The sequence below is a fragment of the Oryzias latipes genome, chromosome 10, assembly GCF_053564925.1.
Source record: "Oryzias latipes strain Hd-rR chromosome 10, Olatipes_Hd-rR_3.1".
NCBI classification, from domain to species: Eukaryota; Metazoa; Chordata; class Actinopteri; order Beloniformes; family Adrianichthyidae; genus Oryzias; species Oryzias latipes.
In genome coordinates, this window is record NC_136246.1 from 17,366,277 (window position 1) to 17,387,035 (window position 20,759).

General features: G+C 39.1%; 1 protein-coding gene across 2 annotated transcripts; it reads left to right on the forward strand.

The window, feature by feature from the left end:
• The first annotated feature begins 345 nt into the window (after positions 1–345).
• slc43a1a (solute carrier family 43 member 1a) lies at positions 346–20,751 on the forward strand. 2 transcript variants are annotated; one of them, XM_011480096.4, is made up of 15 exons: positions 346–656; positions 5,835–5,998; positions 6,625–6,817; positions 8,839–8,894; positions 9,348–9,424; positions 14,301–14,393; positions 14,571–14,704; positions 14,787–14,908; positions 15,060–15,206; positions 15,283–15,318; positions 15,408–15,543; positions 15,651–15,771; positions 15,874–15,947; positions 16,581–16,704; positions 17,974–20,751. In XM_011480096.4, exons 2-15 carry the CDS (start codon positions 5,845–5,847, stop codon positions 18,169–18,171), a joined length of 1,665 nt encoding a protein of 554 aa, XP_011478398.1. In that variant the 5' UTR covers positions 346–656; positions 5,835–5,844; the 3' UTR covers positions 18,172–20,751. The 2 variants fall into 2 exon arrangements, with proteins under 2 accessions (XP_011478398.1, XP_011478397.1); XM_011480095.4 differs by having other exon boundaries at positions 392–660.
• Positions 20,752–20,759: the final 8 nt, after the last annotated feature.

Genomic DNA, 20,759 nt, shown 5'->3' on the forward strand with positions numbered 1-20,759 from the left:
AATGTGGTGCAACTTATCTATCTATCTATCTATCTATCTATCTATCTATCTATCTATCTATCTATCTATCTATCTATCTATCTATCTATCTATCTATCTATCTATCTATCTATCTATCTATCTATCTATCTATCTATCTATCTATCTATCTATCTATCTATCTATCTATCTATCTATCTATCTATCTATCTATCTAGATATTGATATATGTATTGATTCGTTGATGGACATAATCTACATGGCATTGTTTTATGTTTTTGAATAGTCAGAATGGGAAGCCGCAGACAACTGTGAGCACGTGGAAAGTGAGTCAATGGGGAAACTGATACGGTGGGGGTGTAACAGGGCGTTACTTCTCTCCACCCCCTAAGAGAGGCAAACTTTACAAAGAGGGAGGGAAATAAAAGTCAAATTGGATAGGAGTAAATGGCTAGAGAGGGAAGAAGCATTGAGCTCAGTAGACGGTTTTTAGAAACATCATTAGAAAACGACAACACAAAAAGAAAACGTTGTAATAAACGTATAGTAGGATTAAAAAACAACAACAACTAATCTAATCTTAAAAAGGAATACAAGTAAAGTCAGACTTTTGAAAGTTAAAGAGCAACTCTGAAGTTGATGTGAAGAAATTTCCTCCTAAAGAAGACTCAACAAAAGTGAGTAAGTGGTTAAACTTTTTCTTTCCCCCAAATATTTTGATGCGTAAAAGTTGTCCATATCATTTGAGTAGAGCGGCTGGATAAAACGGGTTAAGACACGTGGCATGAAGCTAAACAGAGGATTACAACTTCTCTGTTATCTCCTAGAGGCCATCCTTTAACCCGCGGAAATTAGAAAGATTCATAAAGTGTTTTCTTTCTTTCACAGAAATGAAATGGCTCAGTCAGATGTGAAATGTTAGCGCGAAAGCAGGAGGCTCACGTGGGGGGATATTACATTTCTGCTCTCAGAGATTATTTCCTCATTTAGTATTTCCTTTTCCTGTAGTGTTAAACTGGCGCGCATAACTCAAGCTAGAAGAAGATTGGGGGAAAAAAACCATTAGAAGGTTTGTTTCGCTCATTGCTATCAAATAAAAAAGAAGCGTGGTTCTGTGTTTGGTCAGAAACAATGGACGCGTTTGTCCATCCAGATAGATACCTTTACTTACGTGGAAAACGCAAATGTATATGAACTTTATCGGTATTATTCACAATGTGACTCAGATATAGACATTCTGGTGCTGTGCACAACCTTTAGAAGACGGTCATGGAACCTTCTTGGTTGTTAAAATTTTTTTTAAAACTCTTATAGTGTTTCAAACGCCGGTAACCCCCCCTGATGGGAACACCCGTGCGTAATTCTTAAAAACAACTATAAACATCAGTAAAACAAAAAACAAAAAAATCTGGTTTTGTCTTTAGGATTGAAGAATAGTTTTTTCGATAAACTTAAACGGTGTAAAACTGAGAAGCCATGTGTTGGAACAATGAGTCTTCATTGTAGTAGCAGCAGCCAAGTTGCGTCCCAAAGCCAAAGTCTACTATTATTATCATCCCACTATTACCCCTTTAATTATTTGTATCAACTAAACAATTTTTGATAAACGTTTTGATCGAAATGTTTGTACGGACTTCACAAGTATTTAACTTGTGGTTTTACTAATATTGATAATTACGACATTACCGGCGGTAAGTAAACGCCGCAGCAGCGCTCCTGGAGGAGTAACCGGACCCGGCCTGAGGTCCTGATCGTGTAGAAACAGCTGCCTGCCGGCCGGGCAGCCTCCGAGTGTTGCGTGGGCTCCGTGGGGAACATTTGGTGTATTTTCTTAAAAACATGTGAGGATAAGGAGTTTGTGATGCGGTTCTCTAAAGTCCCGCAGAGGTCGACAAACACGGCCTGACAAGGTCATCATATCCTCAGCAGGGAAAGAAGAGAACACGAACCTTAGGAGTTGTGAATTGCAAACAAAAATACAGATACTCTGCGTGTTGTATTTCATTTTATGAATGAAAAAACTTGATTTTTCCATTTTAATCCCCAAACTCCATTGGAAACTCCACAGCTGCAACATTGCATCATTCAACTCAGGTATTTCAGGAAACAGCTTCCTTATATGGTGTTCTCCCTGTTTAGGCTTCTGCTCCCTCCTCCAAATACACACTTCACACTGTTATGACAGGAGTTTGCAGCCGCCTGCCAAAGCTAAAAAGCACACGGCTTACATGTTTGACTTCTTGGCAAGTCTTTGTTGCTTTGACCTTCTGGTATCATCACACCACCAACAGTCCTGCTGTTTACGAATGACAAAGTCCAGTTTCCACAAGAACCGACCTACACCAGGCAGGTGACAAACCAGGAGGAGGTGGAGGCTGCATACTGGTGTGCTGTATGGGTCTCACATGTGCTTGTTTAGCCTGAGCCTGGAGACGCAAACACTTGATCCCAAACCAGTGTTTTCTTTTCCTGAATATTTTTGAAAAACCACATGAATTATCAGTGGTCAGGTGTATTTTTTTCATATATTTGTACTTTTCTTGAATTAATTAAATATATGCTCATTAATGAGAATGAGTTTTAAATGATTTATAGGGCACTGAATCATTCAGCAGTCACTCAGACTATGTGGGCTTAAATATTTAATCTGTCAACAATCAACAATGTTTTGTTTTTGTACCCTTTAAAGTTCTGTATACAGTTTGTTCAATACATTTACTATCTCCCATAACTCATAGTACAAAAAATGTAATACAGCTTAGAAGTTGCTTTTATCACTTTTTGGTTTTTGTTAACTGGGATATTTATTTAAATCACCTCTTCGGAAAGGAGCCCCACTTCTATCTCTGGTAAAGAGATAAAGTCAATAGAGCGTATGCTTAGTAACAAACAATAACCAGCATCAATCATCAGACTTTTGGCCAAATACCTAACAACCCCCTCTGATGAAAATCTTTTGGTGTTTTTAACCTCTTCTCTTGTGACATTTTTTTCAGGATGGAGGACATATATTAGGAACATTAAGCTTAAAATTGCTTTATTTTTACATAATTTATTCACATTATTGTGAATGAGGGGCAGATGAAAATGCAGTTTTATAAAAGCTTGTAGGTGTGATGTAGAAGTTACTAAAGAGAGCTACAAGCTCCCTGCTCTGCTTCATCCCGATGCATCGATTTATAGACAACTAGATCCATATACGTCATGGTTTTCCTCATCTGAGCTGGTATCTTGCTCGAAACTGTACAGCTGGATAGCTCCAATATTCCTCCCCGTTTTTGTTGCACTGGTAATATTAGGTTGGGGTTGTGAGTGGCTGTAAGCTAGCAGGAGAAAATGTAAACAGATGGATGATGGGAAGGGGTAAGGCTTACTCCATGCCAGCAGTTCTCCCCACAACCTAAAGGCAAACTACCCAGAAGCCACTGCCGCCCTGCAGAAACTATGTCCTAGAAAACAACACAGGTTTGTTGATTTTGGCTAAAAATGGCATATTCACAATTAAAAGACCACTAGGAACGCTTGTAACAATAATATAATAATAAATCAAAAGGTGATAAAAAGGGAAAAGTAAATGTAGCTTAAGGAATCGGTATAATATAAAGTATTTTATAATTATAAAATATAAATATTCAATTTTGTATTGAATAACAACAAATTTGGAACTTTTTCCTAATTTTCCGATTTTTTAAAATGTACTTGTGTTTAATAGTGGGAAAAAATCATCAAGATTGCACAAGTTTTAGTAGTATTTGAATATCTTTAATTACAAAAATGTGTATGAACTGAATCAAACAAAAATTCAATTTGATGCTCCTGACTATTTTTTACATTAGTCCTGGATTGTTATTAAGGAATAATCCCAGCTCTTCTCATGTCTGTTGTACAGAATAATTGTAGTAAATATTTTAATGTAATGATGTCCTGTTCCACTTCATAGATTGCCATGGACTACCTCAGGCCTGGCAAACCTTGGTTCTCAGAAGCAACAACCCTGCCTAATTTCCTGTCCTACCTGCCCAACTTGCTGCTTATTAGCTGACTCAAGTTATTGCACGTCCTGATTGACTGAACGTATCTAATTTAGGTAGTCAGCAGCACCAATCAGTTGCAGGGTTGTAGCTCTTGAGGATAAGTTTGTCAGTTCTGGGTTGGCTGAACCATTGACAGATTTGATCCAATTTGGAAATCTGTTTATGTTAGCAAACATATCTATATGCACTGATTGTGCACTGATCAAAAATGTGCAAACAGGCCTTCTTTTTCTCAAACACTCTGTGGGATTCAAAACCCTTGTGCTATCTTAGATGACCCCACCCTCACGTTGACGTGTTATTCCTACCATGACAAAGGTGGATAAAGGTGGAAAGATTTCATGTAATCCATGGACACCAGTGAAGATCACAAATCATTGAAGAAAAAAGGTTCAGAGCATTGTCTAGTGGGTCTAGATGACCCAACTCCCAATGTTAAAGTGCCTAGGATAGCACAAGGGTTACGGTGAAGCTAAATAACGACACAGTTTAGGAGACTTTAGTTGCTGACAGGAGCTAAAGTTTTATTTGCGAAGTGAGCTTCTTGATCCAATCATAATAGTTTTTTTTTTACTGTTGTGAAGCCTGTTAAGTTCACTCTGCCTTTTGCAAATTACAGCATGCAGTATGAGAAACAGGAAGCAGATAACAACTGCTTTGCTTTGGGTCTGTGACATCACAGCACTCTGCAAGTATAAATGTGTGGTCCCAAAAAGTACTGCATATGTATTAGGTGTTTTCATAGCTTTCAACATTAAACTAATGTCTTTAGCTATATTGTTTTTGTTTATGTGTATTTGTTTTATCTATTTTTAGTAAAGACGTTTTAATATTGTGTTTTTGAAACAATGCTAATCACAAAGATTAGCTTCAAATAAAAACAGGTCTCATATTTTAGGCACCTGCACAACTGCAAACAGAAAAAACTGCAGATGTTTGCTTTCCCACCCCCCAAAAGTGTTCCTCTTTACTGTCTTGACCCACTGAGCAAGTTCCTTTAGGTCTTTTGTATTTACATTACTGGGTTAAACAGCTTTTTTCCTCGCTCTGTCAACTCGCTGTTGAACGTTGGCGAGTTTGTGTGTGCATACTGGGTTTTCATCGTGGGGTGTCAATTACAAAGAAATCCTCCTTTTCAGACTCTCCTTTCAGCGCAGAGGCAACTCACTGGGCTGCAAGTAATCGCATTACACACATGCCGGACAGGCACACGCACAGACAAATCTGTCCTGTTGGACCCCCTGTCCCTCCTGTAAGAGGCAGAAGGCTGGCAAAATGCCCTCATTAAGCCGGGTTTCCGGTACAAGGCTGTGATTGTTGCCATTTCCACCCCTTTTTTTTTTGGTTTGACGAGAGGAGCTGACTATTTTTAGATCACATTGTTTAAAATGTGCGACAGGGATCTGTACAGCCTTTGGTTAAAGTGACCGATGTTCTCTAGGTGGTCACGACTGACCTGATCTCATTCAACAGGTCATCCTTCTTTGTTTGAACATACATGAGTGTTTACAAAAAGGCTGCATCGCCCATAATCTGTATTATAAATCAGGTTTGAACTGTGACAGTAAAATTGAAGCCTATCTGTTGTGTTGCGTTAAACTTTTCTCAAGCTAGGCTTTACCTTGATCTGTGTGAATCACTAAAGCTTAACAGTCTAACATTCACACCCTTTTTTCACTTCTTTAGCATAATCTGGGTGTAACGCTGGCTTTTTCCTCCTTATTGGTTGAACAAACTGAAATGAGTAGTGTCTCACTGAGGTGCATTTTCCATGTTCAAAACTGATTATTCTCTCATTTCTCTCCCCTGTCCGTCCTTTAGATCAGCAGACATGGCACCCTCTCTTCGCCAGGCCTACAGGAGGCGTTGGTGGATGGCAATAACAGCGGTGATTGAAAACCTGCTGTGTTCAGCCGTGCTTTTGGGCTGGGGCTCCCTTCTGATCATGCTGAAGAGAGAAGGTTTCTACTCCCACCTGTGCTCAGGTATGATGGAATTATAGATGGTTCGTCCACTTCATAATGGATAAAATGTATGGAGTCAAATTAGGATCAGTTTAAAATAAACGAAAAAACAGATTTTAAAATAGAATTTTTTGGGGGAAATTTTCGCCTTTCGGGGTCTCCTTCTATTGTTGATTTTTTTTGTCTGCATGATTTCGCTGTTGAACTTGTCAATCAATGCCTTTCATGCCATGTTTTATGGAGACGCGACACGTGAAGCTTGCCAACGTTGCATAGATCTTCATTAAAATTAGATTCTTGTTTTCATTCTAATACTGGACTTATTTTCTATGAAGGTAGGAACTTCGAGAGTTTAAACAAGAAAGAAAAATTATCCTAATTTGACTCTATAAAATGTCTTCCGTAGGTGGCAGAATCTTCTACAATGTCAGTTTTGTTGCTAAAACAAGCAACGAATGAAGTCAATTTGATAATCTGTTTCATCTATAAGGAATCGTTGGACTTATTTGTGATAAATGCCATCTGAGAGTGCTAACTGTTCATATCCAACATGGATGAAAACAGTGAAGGGTGTAAAAGGGTTTTTTACAGAAAGTGTGTTTGTATTTTCTAACTTTCGTATCTCCTTCGTTCACTTATCTTCTCAGAGAACGACTCTGTGGTCGTGTCGATCGGTAATTCCTCCGATGGTCATGCGGATCACTGGCTTACCTGCGTGGACCAGGAAGAGATGCTGAATCTCGGCTTCACCATTGGGTCCTTTCTGCTTAGCGCCACAACCCTGCCACTCGGCATTCTGATGGACAAGTTCGGTCCACGTCCCATACGACTGATGGGCAGGTAATGCTTTCAAAGAAAAGATTTTTGAACTTACATGGGCTGCACGATGCTTAGAAAATATAAAGTATCATTGCTGAATGTTCTAGCGAGAAGATGATTCACAATCTTTTTATTTACAACTAAAACATTGTAAGACAATAATTAACCAAAGCACTATTAAATACATAAATACAGAGTTAATATTTATAGTATGTGTATAGATTTTCAAAATGATGAACTTAAAATCAATCAAGCAGATTTAGTTCTCTGATAAAAACATTTTGCCCTGAGGACCTTCTTCTGTCTGTTGAAGCAGCTTCCACAAAGGTTAATTCAGTGCATTAATGTAAACGGACGACATTCCAACCATGGGAACTAGAACATTTTTCCTGTCATTGTTTACAAAGGTGTGGTTCAATTAACATAACCGAGTAATTAAGTGTATACACTACTCTGTTTAAACATCATCTCACACATGTTAATGTTGTGGTTTCACTTTGCAATGCGCCTACTGTAGATTGACTCAGGCAGAGAGGAAGCTGTGGAAAAGTGGAACAAACTCGAGTCAGTTCATGTGTGGAAAATTCTCTGTTCTGCCCCAGCTGTTGGCAAACTTGGTTTTTTAATCAACCACACGGCTGATGGCTGTGGATAGCGATGTCTGCCTTTCAAACAGGTTTTACTCCTTGGTTAAGATGACTGGTTAAGCAACAGTTTCACTTAGAATAATACTCTCAGCTAACTTGGTCTTACTCACTAGGAAGTGTCACACGAGATGATCTATGACTGAATGACTAAAAATCTGGTTCTTAGTTCACTTGTAAGTAGGGCATCAAGATATGAGTCAGATGTGCAATATGGGTGATCAATACTGGGATGACTACATGACTTTGATACATGAACAAATAGCAAAACAAAAAAGGACTCATATGTTATTTCCATTTCACTGCAACAGTTTTTTATTTTTCAAAAAAGTAAACAAAACAGAAACAACAGAATAATGTCAATAATGGGCGCTTTTGGCTTTTTAACAAATGTAATGATATCTCTGTCTATGCATGCATTTAAGGCAACCATTCATTGCGGCTTACGCCGTCTTTTGTGATATGCGTACAGAACCAGCTGAAATCCTGATGTTGATGAATGTTCCTTTTATTGTGCAGGCCTACTGGTACGTGAATTCTGGTGCAGTTCATTTATGGTGTGAATGAAAAGGGAATTAACCAAAGGCAAGGAAGTAAATCTTAGAGAGTGAGTGAGTAGAAAACTAAAACAGCTGAAAAAGTGAAAAGCCTTGAAAAGGTTAGGAAGTGTTTCAATGCTGAGTTTGGTAGTTTGAAGCCATTTGAGACCAGTTAGTATTTGTCTCTTTTTATCCTTTTTGGTCAGAACTAGTTTCCAGAAGTATCCCAGTCCCTTTACCTAAAATGCATACCAAAGGTTTCTGTTCGTGCTATGAAATGTTAGCTAAACTGTCACTGCTCTTCTGTAAATCGGAGGCAGTTACCTTTCTCTTTCCTACCAAACAGATTGTCGACCATTAAATTATTACAATCTCAAAATGTATGAAACTCAAACACCAGGTGTCAACTGTAAATGGTGTATATTCATATAGAACTTTACTACCTTGAAGGCCTATAGCGCTTTACAGTCACAGTCCCATTCACACACTGATGGCAGCTCCAACCTATAGCCACCAGGAGCAATGTCGGGTTCAGTGTCTCGTCTAGCCCAAGGACACTTCAACACATGGGCGGGCAAGGCGGGAGCCAGACCTGCGATCTCTCAATCAGAGGTCGACTGCTATACCTCTACACCAAAACTGCTGTAAATCCTGTTTTAGTACCTGGATTCCCCTTTTTTTTAAGAAGGGGCAGCCATTTATCACTTTTGTCAAACTTTTGAAAATCTGTAAGAACAACTTCTCATACTGAATTTGGTGGTTAAATCATTTTTTTTATTTTTACCTTTTGTCTTTATAAAGTTATAGAAACTTTTTGTGATCTTATTTTTTTCTTTTTTCTTTTTCTGTTTCATTGCAGCTCATTATTTGGTCTTTCATGCATCATTATGGCCGCGTCTGTCTATAACCCTCATGGTGAGTACAAAGCAAAAAACAGTCATGTCAATCCTTAACATTTTTAATGTGGTTGACCCAAATGTAAATATTGTGCACAGCGGCATAAAAATAGAATATTCAAAAAATGTTTTGTTTGGTGGAATCTGGTTAATGTTGACATTGTCTCTGCTCTGATGTATTTTATTGGAAATAACCTTTATTTCTTGATATAGAAATGCTGAAATGTTTATTCTTATTCTCTTAAGTCAAATAAAACTAAGCTATAAGGAAAAAGCACAAACTAACTTCTAACTATTTAATAAGCATGATGCTTCATCCCATTTCTTTTTGGTTGATGTTGATTTATCCTTTAAAAGCTGTAAAATGTTACGTTTATAGAACCAAAATAACTTCAACTTCAACTATTCTGTTCATTTTTTTGCATCATTTGAGTGTGAAGAGTGATTTGGTACTCTTATCTTTTCTCTTCAGCTTTATCGGCGCTCATCTTTTTGGCGCTTTCCCTAAACGGCTTTGGAGGCATCTGCCTGACCTTCACCTCCATCACGGTGAGACACACTGCAGAGAAAAGAATGCCATCCCAATATTTGAATATGAACTTTGAGAGTTTGCTTTTGCCCGAACACCTCTGAAAATGTTACACTTTCCAAAAAAATGACAACACTGGGAATTATTACAAGAGATCACTTTTTCCCTTATTCTAATACTTTTATGATGGCATTTTCCTTTACAAATATTAGATCTATTAAATTAGTAGCCAAGAGTAGATCACTTTGTTAGAAAAACTGCAGCACTATGTAGAAAAGCAGCCTTTTTTTTAAATTAAATAAATTGCTTTTATTAGTGTATACACCACATTAAGTTAGTCTTTTTCCGTAAAGATCAATTTAATAGAAAACATTTAAGCTTGGTGCAAAAATATTAACGCGTTGCAAATCGGGCTAATATTGCTTCAGGCTTTTTGTTTCACAGCTCTATTCTGAAATATGAAAGACTTGATGTCATAGAATTCCGTCCGCCCACAAACTGCAATTATTAATTTCTGCTTAGTGATCAATTTTCAAACGGTTGGCATCTCTGTAAACTAAAGGGGACACCATCCATGTGTCATGACCAAATCCAAGCCCCTGATTGGTCAAAGTTCCTCCTTGTTGAATCTTGCACCATGTAAAGAAATAATCTAGATTGCATACAATGGAATAGTGTTAAAAGTATAGAAAATGTATTGAAAAAATGACGTCATGTCTTGTTATTGACTAAAAAAAAAATCCCTGCAAGTTAAATGACCATTTAGTTTAAGGGGGTGGTGTTATTAAAGGTACTGGTTGGTGCAAACAAAGGAGTCCTTCAGTGTTTAAATGATTGATGATGGTTCCAGTGTCCTTAACGTCAAAAACATTCACATCATGTGAAAAGTTCCAAACCCAGCCGCTAACCTCTGTCTGTCTCCCATTTAATGGGGTTACATAACTCATGCTATAAGCCCGTTTAAATTTAGTGTTTATTCCTGGAACAGATAGGTTTGAATGTTTGGTTGACGGCCTTAACGTGCCTGAAGCCAGTGTTGACCTCAGCTCTGGAGAACGGTGTTGTGACTGGGAGCTGTGTTTATTTAATCTCCTGTTAGGCATGTGAGTTCAGCTGGGATGTGTCAGCTGGTACCAACATCAGCAGCTGGGCTTTTATTATCACCTCTTGTTTACCATGCAGAATGTCCTGTGCGTCTGAGCTGCACATGACGACTCAAAGGTGGAAAGTATGTCACTCAACTTCCACCAATGACAGCCTGGGGTCCGCCACACACCCTCATCAAAGCTCAGCCCACTTACCTCTGCTCAAAATAATCAAGGACACATTTCAATGTTTCTTTCTTATGACCATCCATCTATGTAATCACCTTGACAGTCAAGGAAACACACGCATTACAGTTGTGTGAAGTTTGTTAGTGTTTAGTCTGATTTTTTATTTTTTTTTCCCAGTAGGCTTTTCTGTGTTGGCTATAGCCCAGTTTAAAAAACGTGAAGTTCTACTTCAAAAGTCAAAGTAGAACTTCAGTATTTGAGATTGTGCATGAAGCTGCTGAAGTTCTGGTTTCTCATCAACTTTTACCCACTTAAAGAGGAGCCAAAATTATTATTTTACTAGAAAACCTGGAGAATAAATGAAAAGATTGAAGTCAGTTTGGTGCCCTGTTGTTTGCAGTGATTTGTTTGCCATGCACCAGACGTGGGGGTTAATATAAAACAAAACCTGAGCTCTAAATGTAACACTGCAAATTCTATAGAGGTCACATTGAGAGAAGTTTGACAGAAAAAGACAGAATTTGTAGAAATACAAAAAAATACTTTCTTCCATCGTCCTCTCTGATCTGCTGAAGAAAATACTCAGCCCTGCAGCAGAACATCACTACATAGAAACAACCCCAGCTCACATCTGCTTTGTCATTTCTTTTTATAACAAATGTCTAAGGCAAAGATGCAGACAAAAATTTTTTGGTGTAAAATAAGTTTGGTTCTTGTGAAACCTTTTTGAAGTTTTTCTTTTGTGTCTTGGCTTAGGGACTTTAAGTTTAAGGCCTGTTTGAAATAAAAGCAACTGAAGTCAGTTGCAGTTCACCAAGTAACTGCCTGGGGACTTATGCCAATAGAAAAGCATCAGAAATCAACACTCTCTGTCTGCCTCTGTTTATTGATGAGAACTAGAATGTTATAGTCTATTTCAGCTTTGTTCTGGCTGCGACCTCCGGGCTCCCTCTGTTACATATCAGCCTTCTAGGAATGAGGATAGGCATCCTCCTGCTTTCTCCTCGGGACTTGTCCTGCAGGATTAGCAGAAATGGCAGGGGCATGTCAGCTCACATGCTGATGATAAATGTGTTCTCAGTTGTTCCGAGCTTCAGCTTTTAAAGTTGTGGGTAAAAATTTGTTCAGCAAACAGAAGTCACTACAGGGAACTGAGCCCCACTCATATAATGATGCCAGAGGTCAAATATGAAGAAACTTCAAAAGCTCCTCAGCGCTTGACCACTGTTGGAGTCACGAAAGATCATTACAGCTGGACACGAGCGCTGCAAGAGATGCCTGTTTGACCAATCTGTGAGAGGGTGGCAGAGTGGAGGTGGAACGGAGAAGGGGGTGTTAATCAGCTGGGGTTTGAAATCTCCTGCTAGGTTTGCTAAAGATTTATAAACTGCAGCTGCAGCTTAAAGAGATCCATCAAAAAACTTACTCCCACTCCAAATTCTTTTATTATCCTTGTCGTTTCTTCTTTCCTCCTCAAATAATTAGATCTAAAACAAGGATCCATACCAATTAATCCTGCAATGTCCCCCTTTCACTCAGCAATTAAAGTCTTAATTAATCTCTGTGCCAAAGTCTGTCAACGTCCAAGTGAGTGGGCACAGCAGGAGCATAGCCTGAACTGATTAATCGGAACAAATTGGACCAAAGCTCTGTTTGTGTGTGACTTTCTTGACACCAGCTGACCTTTATGTGCTGCCATGCAGTCACGTGTTCAAATAGGAGACACGTGCTGCAAGGCCCTGAAAGCTGGCACATGCATGTCATCGCACCATCATCCCAGACGAGATGGTTGATGCCGGCGTTTTGGAATCACGCATCCTGTGGTTGACATCTCACACTGCAAGAGCTTCTTTGCTTTAACGTTAGTAAGAGATCCAGAAACTCCTGTGTGCTCAGACAAATGTGGCATCAGTTCTTCGGATTTCCAACTAATGTGATTTGGGAGATGTGAAGTAAGAATTCTCAGAAGTACTGAATGAAGACGGGTGTTCTCGGTGAGGTTTTCTCACCTTGTGCAGACAGTCAGGCTCTGCTGACCTCCCATAATCCTAAGGGGAAACTTTTTTTCCCCTGTTTAACTGCCAGCTCTCAAATGGAACTCATGGTTCCCAGCGCAACATGGAAATACTTTATAACCTGCCAGCGGAAAACTGTCAGAGTACTGTCAGCAAAAGGTAGACATCAGCCTACACACACACAAACAACGCAAACAAGAATCAACTCTGGTTAAAAAAAAAAAAAAAGTTTTGTGCTTGGATCCGCTTTCTTGAAACTTGCTGGATTCAGAAGCGGAAAGAAAATTCTTGGAATTTTAGTGGAGCTGGAACATTTGACAAAGACCTTTTATGGCATGAGCAGAACTAGGAAACAGAACAAATGTATGATGCTAATACATAAATCAAATGTTCAAAATTCCCTTTTGGGTTTTTGTGTGTGTGTTTGTGCTGAATTTTTACCAGCTTCTTCACATGTTTTACTATCTGTTCAGTATGAACATTAAAACAAAACAGTTTTTAACCCTAAGATACTGGAACTGTTGTGCTTTAATGTTAATGCAAACATTTTTGTATTATTGAAGTTATTACAAGATATTAGATACCAGTTACACTAAAAGCTGCTATAATCAGTATTTATATGTCAACAATGGATCACAGGATACCACAAAGGACTATTAGCAGAGTCTGCAGCTCAAAAGTTTTTTCTTTTCTTTCTGGGATAACTGGGTTTTCTTGCTGCTTTTTTTCTGTCATTAATCAGTAGGTAACGTAAGATAACAGGTTAGCCACATATCATAGTTTGTCAGTATTGTTTGCAGCTGTTTGTTAATGACAGTTTAGATACACACTCAAACGTCAACGTATCTCTAAAATTTGTTGTAAAAGCGGCTACCACCTCGTATTATTAAAAATGTCTGTGCCTTACAAGGCAGTGGAACAGAGGTCACCCTGTGTCTTAAAAATTGAGGTCAGCGTGAGGAGAAGGGGGTCACAGAAGGGGGGTCAGTGACCCCGCTTGCCGAACTTAGGCACAGCTTGGAGATTAGTTGAGGCGAGCAAAAATTTGGAAACTTTGAGAGAGAATAGTAAGCATGACTGCAATCCTTCCCATGTGATGTTATAATCGTGTTTATAGCTTTAATCAAAGAGCACTTAGTTCACTGCCAGTACAGTAGGTCATTGTTACGTTGTTCTAATCTACTTAAGGCAGTAAATAGGTCGATGTATGATGTGTTGGTGCCTGCCACAGTGTGCTTATTGCTGTGTGTCATACACATTCTTATAGTGGGATTAAAGAATCCAGCTCGGTTCGTCTGGACGGTATGTACCCTTTAATCCCAACACTTGTGAATTGTTGGGGTTGAAAGAATAAAGACTATACATGGTGAACAAGAGGTTAGTGAGTGACTTAACTCGAGACATAAACGGCAAGCAGGCTGTGGTTTATATATTCAGTGTCATGGAAATACATTTTTTTGCCAGCTCTGCCGGGATAGCGGGTGTCACTGAGTGCAAACTCTAAGCTGCCCTCTGCTGGCCAATACTTGCATTTCATGTTCTGATGGTGAACTTGTGAGATTAGTGTTGCGATTTATGGTTTTGCCTTGTTTTTGTGTTTTCTTTAGCTTCCTAACATGTTTGGTGCGATGAGCTCCACTATCATGTCGCTGATGATCGGCTCCTACGCCTCCTCTGCTGTCACCTTCCCTGGCGTAAAGGTAAATTGGTTCAGTTGAATAAGTGCAGCTCCCGCTGGTCCACTGCTGTGCCGAGTATGTGTGTTCCCTGTGTCCCTGCATGCTTTTCCCATGTGCCCTGGGTTCCCGCTGCTGTCTATGGCAGGTTGATTAGCTGCTGTTTCAGCACCTTAATCCCTCATATGTTTGCACCTCCAGGTGATCTACGATGCAGGTGCATCTTTCCAGTTGATCATGTGGATGTGGGCAGGCCTCGCAGGCCTTGTGTTCATAAACTGTTTCTTCAACTGGCCCATAGAAGGTTTCCCGACACCAGACGAAGTCGACTACAGGTAAAGCCTGTTACAAAGTGTTTTTCAGCATTACAATTGTATAACAAAAGCGTACTCCATTCTTCTTCTTTGCCTACAACAGCAAAATTCTCACAAAGAAAGAGCTGCCTTCATCTGAGGAAAAGAGCATCACAGAAAACCATAAAAATGGAGATGTTCATCACTCTGCAGAGAAGCTTCCAAATGGACCAAGTACTAGCCCCAGTGAGTCCAGCAACAGTCTTATTTTTTTATTTAGGAGTCTTTCTATTTATTCTTAAATTTAATCCAAGAATTACATTAGTGCTCTACACTTCTGGTCTAGAACCTTTGCAAACACCTAATGAAATAAATGAAATCTCCCCTCTGCTTCCAGATGGTGTTCCCTTCCGCCGGTCTGTGTTCTCCCCCATCTTTCTTTGGAGTCTGGTTACAATGGGTATGACCCAGCTGAGGATCATCTTCTATATGGGAGCAATGAACAAGATGCTGGAGTTCCTGGTGACTCATGGGAAAGACCACCGTGAGTGCCCAAAATGGTCCTATCTTGCAACAAACTTGAAAATGCATTTTTATTAAAGTCATCTTGTGTTTTTCAGCATCAGAGAAGCTGGTGTCAGAGGCAGAAGAGACAGGTGAGCACTGGAATACTGTGACTTTGAGCTCACATTCCTTGCTTCTTTTATTTGGTATATTTATTCACCTTTTTTTTTCACTTTTTCAGTGAATTTCTACGCATCGATCTTTGGTACGATGCAGCTGCTATGTCTGGTCACCTGCCCTCTGATTGGTTACATCATGGACTGGAGGATGAAGGAGTGTGCTGATGCCACAGCTGTCTCTTCAGGAGAAGAGAAAAGGTGCAAGCAACAAAACACTTCACTGTTATTGATAGTTTGATTAAAGTTTGGCATTAATGTGAGACTAACAGCATCCCTTTTTTAAAAATCACTGTTGAACTGACTAGTGGACCTCAAAGAGACCGTAAGATCCAGAAAATAACCAACGCCATGAGGGCCTTCATCCTCACCAACATGCTGCTAATCATTTTTGGAATCTGCTGCCTTATCGAAAACCTGCCTCTACAGGTATCTCACACTCAAATGCAAAAACACACCAAGGCAATAGAATGTGGATAAGAAAAAAACATTTTAAAATTGCATTAATCGAGGAAAATTGTTTTTGTTTAGTTTTTGACCTTCATCCTCCACACCATGGTACGAGGCTTCATCCACTCGTGCTGCGGGGGCCTCTATGCTGCTGTGTGAGTGCTAATTCATCATTTACGTCAATGAAGTATGAAGCACCTTAGGCATGGAAAGTTTCTCCACAACATTAAAGGAGTGCCACTTTTTATGTTAACAAGGTGCAAATATGATGTTTATGTTTAATTCTTTAAATTTACAACATCAAAGTCCCAGCGACGAGACTTTATGCTCTTTCTGTTTCATTTAGAGTTTTGTCATCGCGCCATATAAACATGAGAGATTTATAATGTGATAAAAGCTACCAGATGTGCCCACAGAAGTAGGGTCTGCTGCATTATGCATGTGCAGAAACTACGGTGCTGCAAAGAAAACGGGCGTGCTTTTTGGCACAAATGGAAAAACTTCCTCTGTTGTTGCACAATTTGTTCAGTTCTGTGTTTAATAAAGAAATCTCACAGCATCATGTGTGGAAAAGTCACTGAAAGAAGATGTGTCTGCTGGAGCCTCGTCAGCAAGAAAGCTAGTAGTTTCTGGCAGTAATTACTCTAAGTGTTGGATCCACAAAAAAGGAAGATATGAATGAATATGTTATGTTATAATTTATTACAATGGTGATTATTGAGCAACTCTGTTTACGGTAATTCCAAACGTTGTTTCTAAGTGTTAACGGGTCGTGTTTTTCCCCACAGCTATCCATCCAACCACTTTGGCACCCTAACTGGCCTCCAGTCCCTTATTAGTGCTGTGGTAGCTCTGCTGCAGCAGCCGCTTTTCATCATTATGGTCGGGCATCTCCATGGAAACGGCTACTGGGTGAGGAACTTTCTGCAAGCCTGCAAATGCTACTCTGAGCTATAAAGAACTATTAACATCAAAAGTGACCAACTTGAAATTTGTTACTGATTTCAGTGTGAAATATTGTTTGAGTGAAAATTACACCCAAAAAAAACGAATTACAAGCACAATTTTCGAAGCTCGAATCCATAAAATCATTTTTGCTGGATAAATTCGTTGAGCAGTGTGTATTCTGAAATAGCAAACCCCTACCTTCTGTTTAAATCTAAAAGTACATTTGATTTGACTCACTCTTAGGGTTTTCCAAAAGAATTTAGATGTTTATTAGTTTTTATAATAAAGTTTTGTCTGTTAATTCCTGTCAGGCAAAATACTTACAAACAAGAGTTCATAAATGTGACCAATAGATTCCATCAAACCTTTCCAGTGTAATCCCAGGACTAACAAAAACTTCCAGTAGAGTCTCGGTAAAGGTGAACATCTGCTTTTGTGGTTCAAAGAGAACAGGAAGAAAAGGAATAAAAGAAACACTAAAATACTCAAATATCAGCTATAAGGCGAAACAGAGACAAAAGTATTACTTAGAAGCCTGTCAAAGCTGTAGATGTGGCTAAAGTCATGGTTAAGAGTCATCAAGGACAACCATAGCCATAAGACTAATGTCTTACTCTTGCTTAGGCTTAATTGTTTATGCTTAACATAAATGCAAATGCACAGAGTCAAACAGACTTGACTTAATTATTTACATATGCAGTTATTTCTATTAATGTGTGCTATGGCAGAAGGAAAAAAGGCTGTTCTTATGGCGAGAGGTTCAGGTCTGGATAGACTTGAGTGTCCTGCCCGAGTGGAGAGGTAAGAAGGGTTTTATTTAAGGAGAGTCCTAAAAATCAAAAATAGGAGAACACAGCCCTAAAAGCAGCCGAATTCTCATTGTAAAAAGCCACATGCACTGCTTTTCACCATTTTTTTAAACCAACAAGTTTGACTTTCTAAAAACATGGTGAAAATAACTGAATCAAAATATATCTTATATCATATCTTCAGCTAATTGTTTGCGTTAACACACATGTGATCAAAATGAATGGGAGAAAGACTAAGACATGTACATTTGTGATAAAAAACAGCCACAGATTATTGAAAAACACTGGAGTTTTAGGGGTTTTTTTTGTTCTGTTGTGGACGAAATGAAAGTAAAGCGTCTTAACTTTTACTGTCAATAAAGTACAAATTCACTAAAGTGACCTTAAGTATAGCTTTTTCACCTGTGCTATCCACTTTTTTCAGATCAATGTGGGCCTGCTGATCTTCTCCTTCGCCGGCTTCCTGTTGCCAGGTTACCTGTTCCTCCACCGTAAAAACCTGCTGAAAGAAAAGGCTGTCAGAGACAAGCAGCCGGCCTGTCAGGAGATGCAAGCCCTCAAGCACGCTGAAGCCAACGGCCACAAACCTCACAGCAATGGAGTCACTGCTACTGACGCCTAGACCTCCACAGAGTAGAAGACTGGGGGAACTTTTTAAAAACAATATTTTCTTTTGACCAGAAAATTCTTTATTGCTGGTGTCAATGTTGCTTGTCACCAAGGTATCTTGTTACCATAAAGCTCGTAAAGGGACATAGAAGTAAAAAAAAAAAAAAAAATTAGTACTGGTTTCCTATGCACACAAGAAAGTAACTGATGATTGGGAGAAAGTATTTGGTATACACAAGAAACATCCTGAATTGAGTCTGAGGCTCTACCAGGCACAAAGAGTCCTTTGGCCCTTTAAAATGACCAGAGGCTCAAAGAGGGCTGCATGGCGTCCACACCTTTCTGCTGATCAATCCCCCGTCCCGTTCTTGCTCTGCCTCCTGGTGGCTTGTCCCGCCCCGCTCCCGCTGCAGCACAGCTCTGGGAGCCGGGTAGCACCCATCTTGCCCTCCTGTCTGTCTTCCTTTCTCATTCTGGTGCTCTCCCTCTATTTTCATCCTGGTCTCTTATTAAAGCCAATCCATGCCAGACACTAAGTGGGCATCCATTGCCTGTTCTGCAATTACGAAGTTCAAGGTCCTCAGACTTTCCGCTCACAGCGTTACAGTCTAGAACAAAACCCAGAATTAACACAATAAAAACACAACCCGTCACAAGGACGTGAAATTATTGAGTTTTATTTTACTTTGGCGCTTTGCATGTCCAGCGTCACCGTCATGTTATCTCTGAACTTCCCCTAAAACTAAGTTCTGCAGTCATAAGGTTTGTTTCAGTGCAGGGAATACACCTGCTTTGATCAACTGCAGCGCTACACATACGTTTCTTACTCATGAACACCAAATACTTTCTCTCGTGCAAGAGAAATCAGTACTAATTTTCTTTGTACTTTTATCTCCCTTTAGAAGCTCTATATGTTACAACATAGAGTGGACTTTTTTAGCTTGTGATTTCGGGAGTGCATGTGTCATCAACATTTGTTGCTGTTTATTTATTTTTGCTTTAGGTCCAAGAGCCAAATTAGTGTCAGTCAAAGCCATAAAGGAAGAGTGCAGGCATATGCAAAGACAGGCCGAGAATATCACTATACTTGAAATACTATCCATTAGTTTTCCGACAATCAACACAACACTTGCTAGCACCAAAGAGCAACCAAAAGATATGAAAAAAGTTATACTGTTTATCTGGTGTTTGATGAAAGTGTGCCTAATTATTCAGTCTGTACAGATGTTTGTGATGTTTCTCCCACACTTCCATTGCAAATGCATAATCAAGGGCACGTTTTGATCATTTTAGACAGTAGTATATGATATTTTGAGTCCAGCCTGTTTTGACACATTTACAGACACCCGCTTGTCAAGATGCCACATCTACCTCCTTTCTATCCTCAGTCCTAAACACAAGCCTTTCTCGGTCTATTTTTTCCCACATTACTATAAATGTAAACAATCCAAAGGACAAGACGATACTTTTTACCACACTCAAGTTAGGGGGGTAAAGTAACGTCCTGAAAGTTCTTCAGGTGTGACCTAATGTTGGCTGGGGCTGGGGGATTGTCCTCAGGTGGGAGGTGGGGAACACAGCTTGGACCTAACATTTCTGTAAATCTGTTTTACACAGAACAAATTTCTAAAGGAAAAGTATGAGTGACGTGAATCACTGTGACACACAGTGTGTGTTGGTACTTTGGAACACTTTAGCCTGCCCTGTGTGCAGAAATGAACTCGTTTGTGTGTAAAACTTGTATTCAAGTGTCTCTTTGCACTTTAGGTGCAATAGCAATGAAAAGGGAATAGTATTTTCTTAGATGCTTGATAGAAAAACACTAATGATTTTCCATCAGCTTCACGTGTTCCCCTTCATTTAGAAGCAACAAAAATTCTCCAAAATTGATTTTTATTTTTTTGTAAATATCACATTTGTTGCATATTTTTGTAAAGTATTTCTGTTGCTTTTCTGGCTATGGATGTGTAAAGTATTTTAAAGTATGATACCTGAATTATGAGGTTTTTTTTTTAATGTAGTCTCACATTTCACATGAAACCAGACCCCCTACCTGCACCCTGCCATTGTTCTGTTAGTCAGCTGCAGAAAAACCGGCCGTCGAGGCAAACAAAAAATCCATTATGTATATTTTGGAAAAGTCAAAAGATCTGATGCATTGTATATTTTTAGTGCTGTGTGGTTTAGTCTTTCCTGTTTTCATTTGAAATGAATTCTGCTTTTTAACTTTTGATTTTCTCCTGCCTGTCCTAAAGTAGAATTTAAGATTGACCAAATGTATTTCTTTGAATGTCAAAGCCATCTTTTGGTACTGTAAACATGGTTAATTGCTCAGAAGTTGACCTCAGGATAGTATAGTCTGCTGACGTCACAAGTTTGATTAGTTCTGGTTTTGCTTACGTTTGGGTTTCTTAGAATAAAAAAAAAAAACTTTCTTTTTTATCATAGTGTAGTCTATTGCCTTATGTGAAGTCTTTGCCTTCTGACAGGACTACACTTTCTTCATCACTGCTTCATTGAAGTGTTATCAAGCTTCACTTGTATTTCCTGCTGCAATTGATGATGGATAACTAAATCCATACATTAATCTGGATTCATTGT

Excerpts from the sequence above, each read along its gene's own strand:
- slc43a1a (XM_011480096.4), top strand. The coding sequence starts at position 5,845 with ATGGCACCCTCTCTTCGCCAGGCCTACAGGAGGCGTTGGTGGATGGCA. Across the intron at positions 6,818-8,838 it reads CCCATACGACTGATGGGCAG|CTCATTATTTGGTCTTTCAT; the intron begins GTAATGCTTTCA and ends GTTTCATTGCAG. Across the intron at positions 15,319-15,407 it reads GTCAGAGGCAGAAGAGACAG|TGAATTTCTACGCATCGATC; the intron begins GTGAGCACTGGA and ends TCACTTTTTCAG.